This window comes from Haemaphysalis longicornis, unplaced genomic scaffold, assembly GCF_048455015.1.
Source record: "Haemaphysalis longicornis isolate Haplotype H1 unplaced genomic scaffold, Haemaphysalis longicornis Haplotype H1 scaffold_148, whole genome shotgun sequence".
NCBI lineage: Eukaryota > Metazoa > Arthropoda > Arachnida > Ixodida > Ixodidae > Haemaphysalis > Haemaphysalis longicornis.
Window position 1 is genome coordinate 152,811 of NW_027526254.1, and position 15,484 is coordinate 168,294.

General features: G+C 48.6%; 1 protein-coding gene across 2 annotated transcripts in view; it reads right to left on the reverse strand.

The window, feature by feature from the left end:
• LOC144165710 (uncharacterized) overlaps nt 1-15,484 on the reverse strand; it is a 133,999-nt gene that overhangs the window by 89,439 nt on the left and 29,076 nt on the right. For both annotated transcript variants that reach the window (XM_077695507.1, XM_077695506.1), the window contains exons 2-3: nt 11,244-11,382; nt 10,208-10,320 (exon numbers count right to left, since the gene is read on the reverse strand). In XM_077695507.1, coding sequence (XP_077551633.1) covers nt 10,208-10,320; nt 11,244-11,382 — 252 coding nt within the window. The remainder of the gene's footprint in view (nt 1-10,207; nt 10,321-11,243; nt 11,383-15,484) is intronic.

The following is a 15,484-nucleotide window of genomic DNA, read 5'->3' on the forward strand; positions in this document are numbered from 1 at the left end:
CGTCCATAACTCTCTGAAACGTTGCTGGCCCCGTGCATAGCCCAAACGGCATCACCTTGAACTAGTATAGGCCGTCCGGGGTTATGAATGCTGTCTTCTCTCGATCTCTCTCGTCCACTTCGATTTGCCAGTAGCTGGTCTTCAGATGCATCGATGAGAAGTACGTCGCGTGGCAGAGGTCGTCGAGGGCGTCGTCGATTCATGGCAGGGGGTACAGGTTCTTTTTCGTGATTTTGTTCAGTCTCCGGTAGCCAACGCAGAACCTTAAAGTGCCGTCTTTTTTCTTCACGAGTACGACCGGCGCAGCCCACGGACTTTCAGATGGGTGTATTATGTCGTCGCTGAGCATGTCGTCCACTTGAGTCCGGATGGCTTCGCACTCGTGTGAAGACACGCGTTACGGTTACTGTGGGGTAGGTCGGGCTCCATCTTCGGTTATTATCCGGTGCTTCGCCAGAGGTGTCTGAGGTAACTTTGAGTTCGACGAAAAACCCTCGCTGTAGCGATGAAGCCAAGGCAATACCTGGTTCCTTTCTTCTTGAGGTACCATCGGATTCACGTCGAAAGGATGCGGGAGCTTGAAGGTATCTTCGGGTGCGCGTTTAAAGTCGGCGACAGTGATCACTTCACTTTCTTGTTGCGTTTCTTCTAGGAACGCAATTGCAGCGCCCTTGTTTAAATACTGGTACTCCTCGGTGAAATTGGCGACCAAATCGTGGGATCTGCGTTGCTTAAACCGCGCAATGCCTCTTGCGACAGACACACCGCGGTCGAGAAGCAACCTTTGGTCCCTCTCCACGATAGCGACGACGTCAGGAGCAGCACCTTCACAGAAGACGGTGATCATGAAGCTTGCCCGGGGTGGCGGGGTGACATGACCATCAGCGATCCGTGCAGCTGCACGGTGTTTGGGGTTCGGTTCCGGCTTCATGGAGTGATCGGAAGAAAAAGTTTTCGATTTGGTCTGCAGATTAATTATTGCGCCGTTCTCCGTCAAAAAGTCCATTCCAAAAATAGCGTCGCGGGTGCAGTTATGCACGACAAAAAACGGGGCAGGGTACGACGTTGCCGTCTATGGTGACGAAGAATGTGCACGTTCCACTTGGCGTCACGAGGTGGCCTCCTGCTGTGCGAATGTGCGGAACGTCCCATCTTGTCATACCTTTCTTCAGCTGAGGCGCAAATGGTCCGCTTATTATAGAGTAGTCAGCTCTCGTGTCTACGAGGGCGACTACATCAAAGCCATCGATGGACACCTTGACAACGGATGCCACCTTCATCGAGTTCCAGGTACGTCGGGACGCCGCATCTCGCCTTTGCGTGTTGACGGTCGGACACTGTGCGTCGTCTTCGTCTTCTCAGCAGCAGTGTTTGTCATGTCGGGTACGCGTCGCACCGTGTAGCTGTCGTCGTGCTCGTGAGTCTCGTCCGGGTCAGGTCTTGCCTTCGGGATGAAGTCATGTCTTGAATCATTAGACAGTTTTAGCATAGCGGCTAGCGGAGGGTCACGCTACGGCGGCGGAATAGCATGACCCTACTACGCATGCGGGGTCGGGGAGGGTAAGGAGGCTCGCAGAAATAATACCCCTACCGGAATGAATTTGCGCCTGCTCAGTTGGGCCCCACTACCCGCCGCCGTAGCGTTAGCGGACGGAGCTCGCTACGCTAAAACTCTCTATTGTCTTTGGCGCGTCCTTGGGTCGTTGGAAGGTTTCCAGTTTTTCGCCGTCGAGCAACTTCACCTCCAGAAGTGGCTGCTTTTAGTTTCCCCCGCGTGGGCTGGGGACCTTTCACGGGCGAAGTGAGCATTGCTACAGCGGTTCGGCGATTGGTAAGGGTTGGGCGACAGCGATCGGTTGAAACGGGCTAGGCCACGACTAGTTTGATAGAGATACTCGTCGATCTCACGCGGTCGTTGGCTAGGGAGAGTGCGAGATACGTCGAAGGAAAATCCTCGCAAACCTAGCCTCCTGTAAGGGCATTGGCGGGAGATGTGGTCGGCCTCTCCGCAGTGGTAACACAGCGGGCGATTATTGGGGGTTCGCCACACCTCGGTCTTTCCTTGGCGCCTGGTTTCGGGTTACAGGGAGTCAGGCGGGCGACATTGGGCGGCGGTACGACGGGGTTTCCTGACGACGTGTTGGAATAGGGCGGGATCGACGAACAGCCGCGGAGTAGGTCATAGTCTCTGGCTCGCGGGGTGCTTTCGACGGCATAAAAGGTCCCAAAGCCTGCTGTACTTCTTCCCGGATCCTGCCGGTCAGGAAGCGACTTTAGATATTGGCGTTGTCGTCAGGAAAAGTTTCCGCAGGACGTCCCTCACCACTGCACGGATGGTGTCGGGTAGTGAGTCGGAGTCAATAGCGCCGGCACCAATCGTCTCCGAAACCAGCACACTGATTGGGCGGTCGTAGTGCCTGGTTCGGAGTTCGAGCGTCTTCTCCATCGCGGCGGCTTCAGACGCGAATTCGGACACGGTCTTGGGGGTTTGCGAACAAGGCATGCGAAGACCTCTTGCTTCACACCTCGCATCAGAAACCGTAGTTTCTTTTCCTCTGTTATTTCCGGGTCCGCACGGCGAAAAAGGTGCTTCATCTCCTCAACGAAGATCACGACAGCTTCGTTGGGGTGCTGCGTTCGAGTTTCAAGCAAATGCGCAGCTCGCTCTTTTCTCACCACGGTACTGAAGGTCTTAAGAAACTCCCTTTTGAATTGAGTCCAGTCGGTGAAAGAGCTCTCATGGTTCTCGAACCAAGTTTGAGCAGCATCTTCTAAGTAAAAAAGACATACCGGAAAGTTTCTTCGTCGTCCCACCTGTTGAGGATGCGGACGCGCTCCAGCTTCTCCAGCCATTCTTCGGGGTCTTCAGCGGGGGCTCCCCGGAACGATGGCGGTCCCCGGGGATACTTCAGGACGATTGGCGACGTTGTTTCTTGGACCGTGGTGTTGGTTGCACCGTTCCTTTTCTTGGGCCCTTCTGGCAGAAGACCGAACTCGGGTAGTAATCCTTGCAGTCGGCAACTTTCTCTGGTTGGACTGGCTTGACGGCTTCCAGATGTGATAGGGAGCATAAAGGCTGAGTACCCCGCACCCCTACCAGATATCACGTAGCCAAAGACGACGCAGCTGTCTTGAAGAAAAAAAACAAATTTTTTGGAGCGAACTTGCGCTCCCCTAACAACTCAAAGAATACACAGGCGGCGAAACGGCAGTCAACAAAGTGACGTGCGGTGACTGGCGTCGACTATTCGAATGCCGCGGCATCTGCTCAGCGGGAATTTATCACTCGGCGCGACGGTTTCTGGAATAGTCGAATTGTATCCAGAACATTGGAGATCAACGACGATTATTCTAGGCTGTTCACTTTATTTCGAAGTGCTCTCTCTATCATAAGAGATAACACATGCGGCACAGCAAGAAAGAACGGAACACGCACCTCCCTTGGCACACACAACACCGGTAACACACACCGGCGCCGCTGGGCGGCAAAAGCAAAAAACAAATAAACAAACCCATTGCATCGTTCGCGGCAATGTCACGCCGATACTACGAACTGAAATGCTGGCACTCGTCTACCATATTGGCTTTCCTTTTAACTGCTTGGGAGCTCCGATAAGTGGAACAGGAACACCCGAACACACCATAGACGGTGGCTTACACCCGCTGCTACAATAAAGACAGAACTGATGTTCCCAAGAAGAAAGGTGTACTATTTAATAACATACGGGCGACATGCTTGAGCAAGGCTTAACTCGGCACTCAAAGGGTCTGAGCGTTTCCTGCAGTTACTCTGACCAAAAAGAATGGCTCGATACGCTTTTGTGTCTACTATCACACCTCAGTGAGTTAACCAAAAAGGATGGCTAGTCTCTCCCTCGTATTGATGACAGCCTTCTCTAGTTGCAGGGAAGGGAACCAAATCTCGTCGCTAGACTTGTGCTCGGCGTATTTGCGCTGCCTGCAGCAGAGGCTGATCGCACGAAGACAGTTTTTTAACACCTGCCAAACACTATAGCTCATTCTGATGCCGCTCGTGCTTTGGGATGCGCCAGAGACTTTGCAGAGATGACCAGTATTTTGCCCAAAGTCAAATTGAAAGCATGTCGCTGCTACCTCGTCGACATGGTCGTTTTTCTACGGATTTCCAGACACGTTAGCGGCGCCTGGAAGGTGTTTTGACTTGTCTTGCCTTGCCGATCGAACGGTGCAGCTAATCATGACTAAATGTTGGCTGACCGCAGAAAAGCTCAATATATTGGGTCACGTCGCTTCGCAAGACGGAATTCTGCCCGACACGTGGAAGCTTAAGACATTTGCGGAACTCCTCAAGCCGACATCTTTAAAGAACCTGCTCAGCTTTCTGTACATCGTTGTTACAGCAGGTGCTTCGTCCGCAACTTTGCGATTATTGTTGCGGCATTGATGCAACTTCTGAGTGGTGCCTTACGGCGTTTTCCTCTACCTGCGAAAACGCGTCCGTAGAGTTGCAGTGACTTCTTACGTCACCACTCATGATACGGCATTTCCACCCGAGCGCGTCTACGAAGGTTCCGGCTCAGGCCAGCGGGGGCGGCCTTAGCGCTGTCCTAGCCGAGCGAAAATGAGGCTTTGAACAGTGAGTGCGCCGTCGCCTAAGCCAGCCGTACCTTTATCTAAGCCGAGTCTAACTACCCTGTCCCAGATAGAGTCATTGTGCATAGTTTAAGTGCTAGGAAAGTTCCAACATTACTTTAATGGCCGCCCATTCAACGTCCTAACAGACCACCATGCTATATGCTGGTTGTCCACACCAAAAACACCCTCTGGGTGGCTAGCTCAGTGGTCTTTTCGGCTGCAAGAGTATGATATAGGTGTCATATATTGGTTTGGCTACAAACTTTCCAACGACGACTGCTTCTCCTGTTGTCCAGTGCCGCCAGTTACAGCCTGCATCGTGGCTGACGGTGTTCTTATATTGTAGCGATGAACTTCAGTAAGCAGAGTAAAAGTGTTTAGTACAAGGGACACCTGACCGCGGACAGCGGAGCTGTCCCTGCTTCAGCCTTTCAAGGTCTCGCCGAACAATCTGTCTCACGAGCTCCCGGCGACAGAGGCTGTCCGCGTCGGATACGTTGGACAGGACTGGTACATTACGATTGTAGGGCCGATTCCTTTGGTGGAGTGCTTTTTCAATTGTGGTAGCCTCGTGGACGAATTCGGGAACGGTTCTCTGGGGACTCCGCATTAGCCCGGCGAAGATGTCTTGCTTGACGCCGCGCATGAGATGTCGAACGTTCGTGTCGTCGGTCATTCAGGGGTCAGCGCGCATTAAAGACGAGCCATGTGTTCGGCGTACATGGCGATGCTTTCGTTCGGGCGCTGGTTTCGGGCTTGAAAGGCGGCCTCAGCCTTCTCCTTGCGATCACTGTTTGGGTAGGTCGCTAGTTATGGTTGGCAGAACTCCTTTCAAGACGACATCGTGGATTCAATAATTTCATAACAGGATTCCCCGTATTCTTCCAGTGAAAAGTATACATGTCGGAGCTTAAATCCTTTGTCCCAGCCGTTAAACGTTGCCACACGCTGGAAGTGGTCAAATCTTTCGCGTCTTCAAAAGGCGCTCCGTAGAAGACCTTTGGTGAACGCTGCTGATGAACCATTTACTGAAAAGAGCTGCCCGTCAGTGTCTTGTTCACAGCGCCAGTCCCTTCCTGTCATCCTGGTTATGCGATCAGATAAAATGCTGCCCTCCGCTGGAAGTCCGAGTAGACGACGGCTGGTTCACCCGTGGAGGGGTGGCACCTCGACTTGAATTGGCGACTCTGAGGTGTGCGTCCTTGATGAATGGGGTATCACGTACCCAGCTCCTCCACCACTTATGTAGTGATGAACTCCAGTAAGGAGAGTAAAAGCATTTCTTAAAAGGGCAAAATTCTGCCGGCAAACACTGGCGATGCCACAGCTAGAAGAAGCGAGCTTGGACTGCTTCTTCAATAATCCCGTTAGCCGGTCGGGGATTTCGCCCGCAACAATAAATTCGCGGCAATATTACCTGTGTTTTTCAATGACATGTCATCTGAACAATACAATGACCTATAGATTGCTTCGCTGATTTTCTTCCTTTCCTCGCTTTACGTAGCGAACAACCTCAGTACCTGCACAGGCAAGGTGCGCAGTTCATGGTTCCAGATGGGTGGCTGTAACGGTGAAACTACCTCTAAGAGAATCGAAAGTGGCTGCTCATGATTCTTCCCTCTCTTTGTACCGACATTTGCGCATGGTATAATGCCGATGCAACGTGTGGTCCTGCAGGTTTGTTAAACAAATACCAACGTGCCAATCTCCAGTATTACTGGCGCCGCATGTATTGCTTTGTGCGCAATTGCCGTAGACCGTGTTCGCACCAACAGCTCGTCTCGACCGTCGAGCTAGGTGGGTACGCTGGAGGCACTTTCGTGCCCCGAGAAACCATTCTGCCGTGTTGGTATTCACGTCTGGGGACCTTTGACTTGCGCAATCGATCAACTGATGGGCTATCATCGCCGCCGATCATCCGCCGCGCTATGCCGAAACAGCTGCAATGTCTGCCACCAGAGCACGAGACGTCGCCCCCTCGCTTATACGTCGTTTTATTCTACGCCATGGGGCTCCTTGTCGGTTCCTTGGCGACGGGTTTTTTTTTGTCAGACGTCATTCGCGTCCTTCTTCCTGAGTGCAATGCTATCTGTCGCACAAGTACTGCATTCCATCCGGAGACCGACGGCCTCACACCGCGCTTCAACCGCATCTTCGGCGGCATGCTGTTGATGTATGTCTAACCGGATCACAATGACTCGGGCATTCTGGTGCTGTACATGACTTATACGTATAATGTAGGCATACACGCCACAACATTTTGTTCGGTCATTTTCCCCAATTATGTTCGGGAACCGTCATGCCCCCTTGATAATGTTCTCATCTACCGACCGTATTGCTTCAAGTTCTGCCCAGCTTCTGAAGCAGAGTAGAATAGCGCACATTCGGAACATACGTTACAACTCAAGATCAGTTGCACGCAAAAATCTCATCCTCACAGTGCGCATACAGAGGCGAATTATTCAGTAGGGTCTATGGTGTGGCTGTGGACTCCCTCCACCATACTAGGACTGTGTAGCAACCTTCTTTTTAGGTACCATGGTGCTTACCGTGTCCTGGAGTGAACGTCGCGGTTATCTACGTCATACAGCCCATGACACGTTCCTAAGACCTCCGTCGCCGCAGGAGAAATGCTGTTCACGTACAGCGTCTGAATCCGCATTATGAGAGCCTAGTATCGTGTGCTCATTGAATCACCAGGATTGCGCCTTTTTTCCTGGGTGGCGCTTTCAATGGCGCAGATGGCAGATCATTCGTAAGGAACAACGGGCAATGCACCATTTTTGCCGTGCGCTATCAGACATCGCCATGTGTGTACCATATTACCAGCAGCACATGAAGTAAAAGAAGCTAGGGCGGCGCAGTTTTCGTTTTGATGGTCTGTTAGCGCCCAGTGCAGTGCTGGCCTTCTGTGTCTTCCATGTCTTTTGTGGATATGTGTGTATTTCTTGGTTCAACGTTTTGTTTAGGCCATGATGCACCTAATTATCAAACGTTTGTGTGAGTCAGTACTGCCCTAAGGTTAGGCTAGATGCCTTCCCCTCTTCAATGGAGCTGCATAGTTTTGTTTTCATCGCAATGTTTTATTATCATGGCAGTTTTGTACAGCTTACAACAGGCAAGAGCTTGATGCTACAATATTTCTATGTATACATATTACGCAAGCATTCTGTAAGAGCCGAAAAATGTTTTTGGGCAATCTAGGATAAGAAATACAGTATGTACCCAGTGACTTTTACTTTCAAGATTTGTTTCATGTGTGACATGTTGCCGATCGCTTCCTCAGCTACATACTGTTGTAGAGAAAGCCGCGTACAAGCGGCTTTAACCTAAACGTTAGACACAGATGTAAGGAAGCGAGAGAGAGAGAAAAAACTTTATTCTGTAAACAGCCCTAGTTCGTAGAACGCCCAAGAGGTCCGAACGAACACGATGGCAGTGGGCCGCCAGTAGGTCTTCCGTAGATTTGACATCTACGCCAGAACCCAGGTTCAATAAGTCTTCCCAGGAAGCGATGCGGGAACGCAGGTGTGTTGGTAGGTCTGGCGGATGGCAGTCCTAGTAAAGGTGTCATACGGATGGGTAGAAAGAGCAGTTGGGTGTAGAGCAAGTGGGACGCGAGAGGACGGTATGCATGTGGTGGATGCGGGATGGAGTGATAAGAGAGAGGTCTGTACTTTCCGGACCGCAGATGCGGCTTGACAGGAGCGGGCGAAGTGGGGGACCGGGAAATACTGCCTGCTTGCGCGTAGCGCGCAGAGATGCTGTCGGCGTGCTTCATGTTCTGAAATCTTTTGAGTGCCAGGGTGGTACACATGGGACCACAACATGGACGGACCCAGGGAAAGTACGCGGGTAAGCTCGTGTGCTAGAGCATTGCCGTCCAAGTTGGCGTGGCCGGGGAGCCATACCAGCGTTATCTTGTGACGAGGATGGGCGCGAAGGGCACAGTTGAGGGTGTCAGAGGTAAGCGGGTATGTGGTGTATCGGAAAATATTTTGTAGCGCCTCCTGTGAGTCACTGAACATAAAAATTGGGATGGCCGGGGTCTCGACTTTCACAGCGTATTCGACAGTGGCGGCTATGGAGATTTCTTCGCGGGTTGTAAAAGTTGGAACGTTTTTGAAATGGACAATGGTGTCTGCAGATTGGGTAGGGCTATGAAGGGCGACAGCACCATCTCTAGAAGGGGAGAAATAACTGGCGGCCGTGAAGTAGATTGCCGCACCATTCTGTTTAAGCCAATTATTGCGCCTAATCAATGCTTTTGTGTGTTGTTGCCTGCGGACCAAGTTGTGAGCAGGGTGCATGTGGGGAGGAATACGCTCAAATACTAGGTTTTGGAAGGAAGACCAGGGAGGAGGTTCCGAAGGGATATGTGGAAGACGGTCTGTTGGGTAGTTTAAGAGGGTGAGAATCGTCCGACCAAAAGCCGAGAGCTTTAAGCGCTCAAGCTGGGCCTGGAGGTGAGATGTGATCTGTTCCTCGAGGGTATTATGGGGATACCTCAGTATGCGGCCACACAGGCATCTTAGCCACAGATGCAAGGAACATGCTTCCACTTAAATAAACAGCAGCGTTATATGAAAGAGCGTTACGGACCAAAGAATATCTGGCGCATTGTTTCACAGATAGCCTGGTGTAGGTATGTGGGGCATCAATTGTTATATTTAAAGATTTTCGTAGATCGCATGCTGCTGCTGAAGAAGAGAAACGTTTTGCAAAAAAGTTCCTCTTACTATGAGGAACCTATGTGTAACCAGATTAAGGGTGTGGTAACAGCAGAAAAGTAATTATCAGCCTGTAGCGTGTTATTCTTAAGAATGTTAGTTGGAGTATGTAAGGTATACCCTCTATAAAGCAGGCTAGTTAATGACGTTCTATCACTTTCTTCCTGTTCTTTTGATTTCCCTACACTTTGTTTAATTATTCGAAATAGATGAATTTCTCACCAAATTGCATCCAGCCGTATCTCAGCCTCGACTTAGATAGCAAATAAAATTTTTTCTACCTTGGACACGTGTTAAGGACATATCATTACAAATTAAGAAGAAATGAACGTGGGCAGGGCTTTTATTGCAAAGGCAAGATAACCGTTGGTCATTAAGGGTAACAGGTGGATCTCTATAGAAGGCAAGCGTGTCAGATGGCGGTGGAAAGTGAGATGGGCAGATGACATCAAGAAGGTTGCGGGGATAAATTGGTCGCAGGTAGCACAGGACCGGGGTAATTGGAGAATATTGGAAGAGGCCTTTTCCCTGCAGTGGGCGTAGATAGGCTGTGATGACAATGATGATGATGGCCTTGGACGCTGTACCCAGTAATAAAGTCGTAACACCGACTATCTGCCTCAGTGATATTACAACAATGTAGCTTATGGAAACAGCTTGTTGATTTGTGAGCGGTAATTCATAACCTTTGTTGTTTAGGGCAATGAATGCGCCGATTCTGCAAGGGATACTTAAATTTTCAGGAAACCAACAATCTACCAAGTAACGGACGAAGCCTCGCACACCAAACAGACGTATTTCAAACTTGTTACAGTACCCGTGAGGATTTCTCTAGTTTAACCTTACAAAACGTTGGAACTTACTATTGTTCCGGGTGTCATGTTGACGTCGGGAAGATCTTCTATGAAGTCTTCCATCTTCTGGAGCCACGCCATGGCAAAACTCAGCGCAGGATTACCGCGCCACATGATGGCCCCTAAAAGAGTTTGATAACACCGTTCATATGTTTTAGTTCATGTGAAAGTGTTGTTTGGGAACAGTCTGCTTTCATTAGACGCACTCTTTCATTATTGCGCAGCACATTTCTCGCCTTCCGATAGCAGCAGAAATTTCTTGTGAAGGCAGCGAGCTATTACCTGCACCTTCCCCATCTGAGAGATGTACCAGAATTTGGAACTAGACAGAAGGTATCTCACCGGTTATCGTAACTATTCTTGCAGCAGCTGGAAAATGCAAAAATTTCAACGCAATGCTGCGGCCGTAAGCCAGATGAAGAAACAGTGCGCTTCGCAGAGCCGGTGAAGTCTCCCTTCAAGCCGCCTTGGAAATACTGCGATTAGACCGGTTTAGTGCTCAATTATCCTTCGGATAGTGTACAACCACCACATAAATGAGTACGCAGTTCGTTCGTGGCTGAAAATACCTCAGTTAGAAGCCCCTAGTTGGTACCTACAAATCCTCATTGACACTTTATTTATTGGGGCAGCACTTCTCGAGTTGGATGGTTAATACAAGTAATCATTAGATCTCATTGATGAACAATTACTGGCGGGTACATTTGGGTATTGGAAATAATATGCACAAAGTTTTTTTTGTAGTACCGCTGCTCTTTTCAAAACTCTTGCTGCACGATTGTTAGAGATCCCTGTATAAATATTAGGCAGCAATCAAACTTAGAGGACGGTAGGGAACACAAAAAAGAAGCTTAGCAGAAGGTATTGATCTCGGTTGTTGCCAAAGTCCTAACAAAGAGGTGTGCCTTCCCCAGGGGTACTTAAATGTGAAAAAAGGTACTACACACTACAAAACATCGCAATAAAATTACTGTTACTTCACCTCTGACACAAATGTTTCAACATACCCTTCTCAGGAAAAAAAGACACTACAGGAATACTCAACTGAAATCCTTTGTTACATCGACACTCCGTGCGATCAAGTCCAGTTCAAGGCGCCGGCGGAAGGTAAAATGTTCATCTTTTGTCACGGATATTTTGCCAGCGCGTCCGTCACTCGCTTTGACCACGATTCCTGCATGAAACTGCGAAAAGAATATCCGATTTAGGATGGGAGGAACTTCAGTCTTGCCACTGTTTTACTCTACTGTACACCTAGCGCCATAACAAGGAATGAGCCACATCGTTAGTTGCAAAACCTTAACTGCTTATGCATATTAAGGCCCTAGTTACACTGATTGGACTTTCATAGCCTGGAAGGCGACACGGTTATACGCATTAGAGGCTCAGCGCTATACAAACTTAATTATTGCCGCACGCTGCAAGAGAAGCAAAAAAGCTGTAGTGTTCCTTTTGTGCCACATACGCACTTTGGACGATCTTCTAGGATACTCTTAGGGCGATTACCCATAAAGCGTGAGCTCATATCAAGAAGTCTACAAAATGATTACGTTTAGTGGAACAACTTGTAGAATATTGGGAGCCGCGTCGAGCCTGGTGTAATAGCCCGTTAGTAAAAGAGTTGCACAAGAGCTGTATCGAACCCTGATTCTGGTGAAGCTGTGGCATCTGCCAGTCTGCTTTTTGAGGTAATTCGCACCACTACACCAAGAGAGATAGTATAAAACGTTATTTTGAGCAGTGCAAGGGATTATGTTTTGGCGCCCGACCTGTGATCAGCTTTCTAGCAGTGAAAGCCCTGGCCCTCACTGCCGTCTTTGTCGTCACCCTCAGCCCACGCTTGGGGTGCAATGTCACAGCTAGTGAGGTGCCCACGCACCACTCTTAGCTTGGGTGCGAATTAGGTGTTACGGATAAGTAGTTTTTGTTCTCCCATCGTATCTGGTAAAGAGTGTAGGGCAGGTCACAGAATTTCCATGAGGCACTAAAGCAATGAGGGAGACGAGTGGGCGGTGTAGCAGAAAAGAAGGTGGTTTATTTTTTACAAATGACAAAGGAATGAAAGCCTATACAGCTATGCGAGTGAAATGTTGGAAGAAAAGTTGTTATAAGTATCGGATGCTTTCTTCTGCAAAGCACATCACCAGAGCATAGCCTCCCGAGGAATCTTTTCTCGCGGGTTAGCAAGAAATATTACCTTCATTTTAGGTCAAAGCAATAGCAAAAAAGAATGTTTTCATACAGAAATCCGATTGTAAGTAAATAACAGTATTCTGCTACCACCATCTACTTCTTAATGCACATATATTGCAAGAAAAACGTAAGCGATGACACTTCTATCTTCTGATATATATATATATATTTATTTTTTACCCTGCCGGCACTTATTAAGCAGTTGAAAACAAAGCGGATAGGAACCGTAAGGCAGCCAGCGCTTCTCAAAGTACGACCAACTTTTGTTGCTTTGGTTTGGTAAACAGATATATAGAGGCCCAAAATTAGCACGTTCATAAAGCTGACACATTTCATCAAAATGTTCTAAAAAACGTAGTTTACAGCAACCTCGTTTATCACCACCGCTTACGCTCCAGCATGACTTCACTTCTGAAGAACAAGCTTGAGGCGTAATGGTACAAGGCACGACGCGTTGAGGCTATTTGAAAGCGCAATCACCTAAGGCAACACGGCTCCCTTCACGATTAAATATTTGGTTGACATGCCCAAGCCGTTCAACGATGGCAGTCACAAAGTATGTCGACAAACATTTGTTCTACCTTTTCCTAAAACAGTCAAAGCGGCACTTCAAGTTCCCTTTGCGAACTCACTCAATGTCTCGCAGCATCAGCATGGACTGTTTAGGAGCTAAAATGAGAATAAGGCAGAATCTCGGCCAGTGTGTCGAACCGGAACCGGAATCAAGCTGAACGCCGTTACCGAAACCGAAGTTTCGCCCAGGAGCGGAACCGAATCAAACCTGCGTTTTTTACGCCCTCTTAAAAGTGAACCCAAACAGGAACGATTCGATGGAACGGTTCCGAATTGATTCCATGAATGGGTAGTGAAATGATTCGGGGAAGAGTTAGTGAATGGAAAAATAGGGAGTCGGTCAAACCAACCTTGATACTTGTGGGGTCGTTGGCATGTAAAATTACCCGAAGCTCTCCCTCTGCACCAATCAAAAATTTATTTACCCAAAAAAGGTAAAAACGTTTTGTGTAACGACAACCTAATGGTGTAAAATGTCGTTCCTTGTGCAGGTATTTTGGTGCTAGGTTGTTTGTGGCGCACGATTGACAGCTCGTACTGAGATCACTAGACAGTTACATATCGCATGTTTTGTATTCATCTAATCGTTTTAAAAGAACGATTTATATAAGGCAGGACGGCAAAACAGAAGGAGTCTGAAGGCAAAAAGAGCAATCAACAGTTTTGATGCGAAGAATATCTCATAGTGCTTTAATACCTTCTAATTTTTCGCTCTACCATCCTGCAGCAACACAGCACTAGCTACCACTACCGCTTGTTGTGAATTAACTAAGCTACTACAATTACTAGAACCAAATTGCTGTCACCTGTCTCTGAAGTGTGGTTAGCAGGTTGCTACCGCCGCTTTTTCTGCATCGTCAGGGAGTCATTATAGCCGTTACGCCCCTGTAGCCGGGTCTTTGCTCGTGGAAGGTGGGGTGAATAAAATGCCTCTAATCCCCACCCGACACGCCAACCACCGCCGACGCCGGGCAGTTTTCAAATTCTACTACTGCTAATGCTCCCGCATTAAAGGTAATACGCCATTGAAACGACATGCAGATAAAATTTGTAGCCCACCGACCAATTTTATTTTCAATGCGAAAACATTCATTGCCTAATTGTTCGATAATACCGGACTGCGCGTCTCTGCGTGTGTCTGCAGGGCTTGTGCACTATAAACGAAAAAAATTGCAGAGACATCCACGTTTTGATCCTAAGATGTTAGTTACGATAGCGAAACTTCGAATGCCGCAGAGTGTTCTCGTACGCAGTTGCTGCATTTCCAATTTATGCATTTCAGATCAATGCAAGAGAAAGACTAGCAACGGGGTTCTTAATCACCGTGGCCCAGGACATACAAAGGCTCTCTGCGCTTCCGTGGTTTTAAAATGGGCGTGAAAGGTTGTGGACGCGAGGTGCTGTTTAGTTTGAGCGAGAGTGCATCAGTGTGAGTGTTTCAAAATGTTTGCGCTCGATATGAAGCCCGGGGTCGAGAATTGTGTCTTTTGCGAAGAGAGACCATTTCCTCCGATGCAAACGACGAGTTTCCCAAAGCCGGACATCTATGCTAGGTCTTTCGTAATAGAATGCCTTGAGGCGTCGGACTCCCAGTCACAGTCTGTGTTTTTGATCTCCAATTTTCTTGAGGGCATTGCTGGTAAATCCTACGAAGCCAAAAACACTTAGAACCAGAGAAGTTCTTTTAGAAATCAACGACAAGCAACAAGCTGCAAATCTCTTGACTCAAACTCGCGTCGCAGATCTGGACATCACGGTCACACCCCACCGCAGCCTTAATAGCTCCCAGGGTGTTATATGAGTCAGATCTGATGAATGAAACTAAAAGCAATCTGTTGGAGGGCCTAAAGACCTAGGGGTGAGAGCAGTGAGGCGTATTGTGATTCGTCGAGATAACAAGGAAATCCCAACAAATCATGTAATATTGACTTTCGACGACTCCACAGTTCCTGAATCAGTAAATGCAGGTTTCATTCATTGCCCCGTTAGGCCATACATTCCCAACCCGCCCCAGTGTTTAGGTGCCAGCGGTTTAGGCATAGTACCACCTCCTGCGGTGGCCGACTTACGTGTGCAAGGTGTGCTCAGCATGATCATACATCTGACAACTGCCCATCGCAAACCCTCACCTGCGCTGTCAGGGATCCCGCGGGGCCTACTTTAAAACATGCGAGATGTTCAAACAGGACAACGAGATCATCAAGGTAAAAATAGCGCCATATCCACGGAATGAATGATAAGTGGGGCGAAGCTCGAGAGGGGGAGATCATCGGTACCCGTAACTCTCCCGTGAAAATTCGCCCATTACATCATTAAGAAAGACGTAAGACTGTGTACGTACATTGTACAAATCAACTTTTATTTTCGGAGTCAATGCTCCCAGGCCCAGACCTGGTGAAAGACCCCGCGCCATCGAGGACTACCCCGCACCTCCACCACAATTTGTCACGTAGAATGGGACACAACGGTACAGAAAGAACATTTAGTTAGGGCGAACTTGTGCCCGAACAAGACGAGAGG